The 1,166-nt window shown below is 36.4% G+C and overlaps 1 protein-coding gene across 1 annotated transcript; it reads right to left on the reverse strand.

The window, feature by feature from the left end:
* Positions 1 to 5: 5 nt before the first annotated feature.
* LOC109593451 (putative ankyrin repeat protein RF_0381) lies at positions 6 to 1,163 on the reverse strand (the record flags this gene model as incomplete). The annotated part of the gene is made up of 1 exon (XM_020008522.1): positions 6 to 1,163. A coding segment is annotated over one exon (1,158 nt), but the record flags the coding sequence as incomplete, so codon positions are not given.
* Positions 1,164 to 1,166: the final 3 nt, after the last annotated feature.

The following is a 1,166-nucleotide window of genomic DNA, read 5'->3' on the forward strand; positions in this document are numbered from 1 at the left end:
GTACGGTCTTGATGATTGGTTGCATTAGGATTACAATAATTATTATCAATGAGATACTTCAATACATTCAAGTGACCCCTCTCTACTGATATGTGAACTGCTCCAGACCCTTCATTATCAGTAGCTGATAGATTACACTTCTTACTAATAAGATATTTAATAACTTCCAACCGATTAAAGTACACTGCAATAAGGAATGGAGTATGACCATATCCTGTGACAGGTAGTTCAAGTGATGATGGTATGTGTTCTATAATGTACTGGATCAAGTTCAATCTTCCCTTACTACATGCTAAGTGAATAGGAGCCATTCCCTCATCATTCACAGCACACAGATCTAACTCATGATTCTCTACCAGATGTTTGAGTATAGGAAGAGAGTCACTGTGCCCACAGGTAATGTGAAGAACTGTTGATCCATTAGAAGTCTTAGCTGCTACATTACACTGAGGAAGACTAGTGAGATAAAGTACAACAGGAACATGACCTCTTTCACATGCTTTATGAAGAACTGTACTACCAGTATCAGTAGTAGTGGCATTAACATCGCACTGATACTTGTTGATCAGTTCCTGTAGACAATGTAGCTTACCTTTATAAGCAGCATAATGAGCTAGTGTGTACTTGTTATTGCTAGTGTGATTAGTAATATCAACACTATACTCCTGACTGTACCATTCCAGTATATGAGTATGACCATAGCCTGCTGCTGTATGTAATGCTGTTATACCATATTTATCAATATTGATAGGCTCAAGCTTATACTGTTGTATTAGTAATTGTACTAGATCAAGATTACCTGATAAACAGGCAAAAGTGATACATGTACTGTCACGTGTATTCTTAGCATTGACATCACATTTTATATCATTTATTAGAAATGTGACCAATTGAATATTACCACTCTCACAGGCACAAAGCAATGGTATCCTACCCTCATTGTCAGTAGAGTGTAGTAAACTAATGTATTTAGGATACTGACTGGTGATATGCTTAATAAAGTGATAGTGACCTTCTAATGATGAAAAATGAGTAACATTCCGGCCATCTTTATTTGTTAGGCTCAGACTACACTTGTAATCCTTCACATATAATTCCAGTAGTAAAATATCACCTGATTCAGCAGCATAATGAATTGGTAGCTTACCATTACTGTTAGCTTGATG

This window comes from Amphimedon queenslandica, unplaced genomic scaffold (assembly GCF_000090795.2).
Source record: "Amphimedon queenslandica unplaced genomic scaffold, v1.1 AMPQUscaffold_1452_Cont26537, whole genome shotgun sequence".
NCBI classification, from domain to species: Eukaryota; Metazoa; Porifera; class Demospongiae; order Haplosclerida; family Niphatidae; genus Amphimedon; species Amphimedon queenslandica.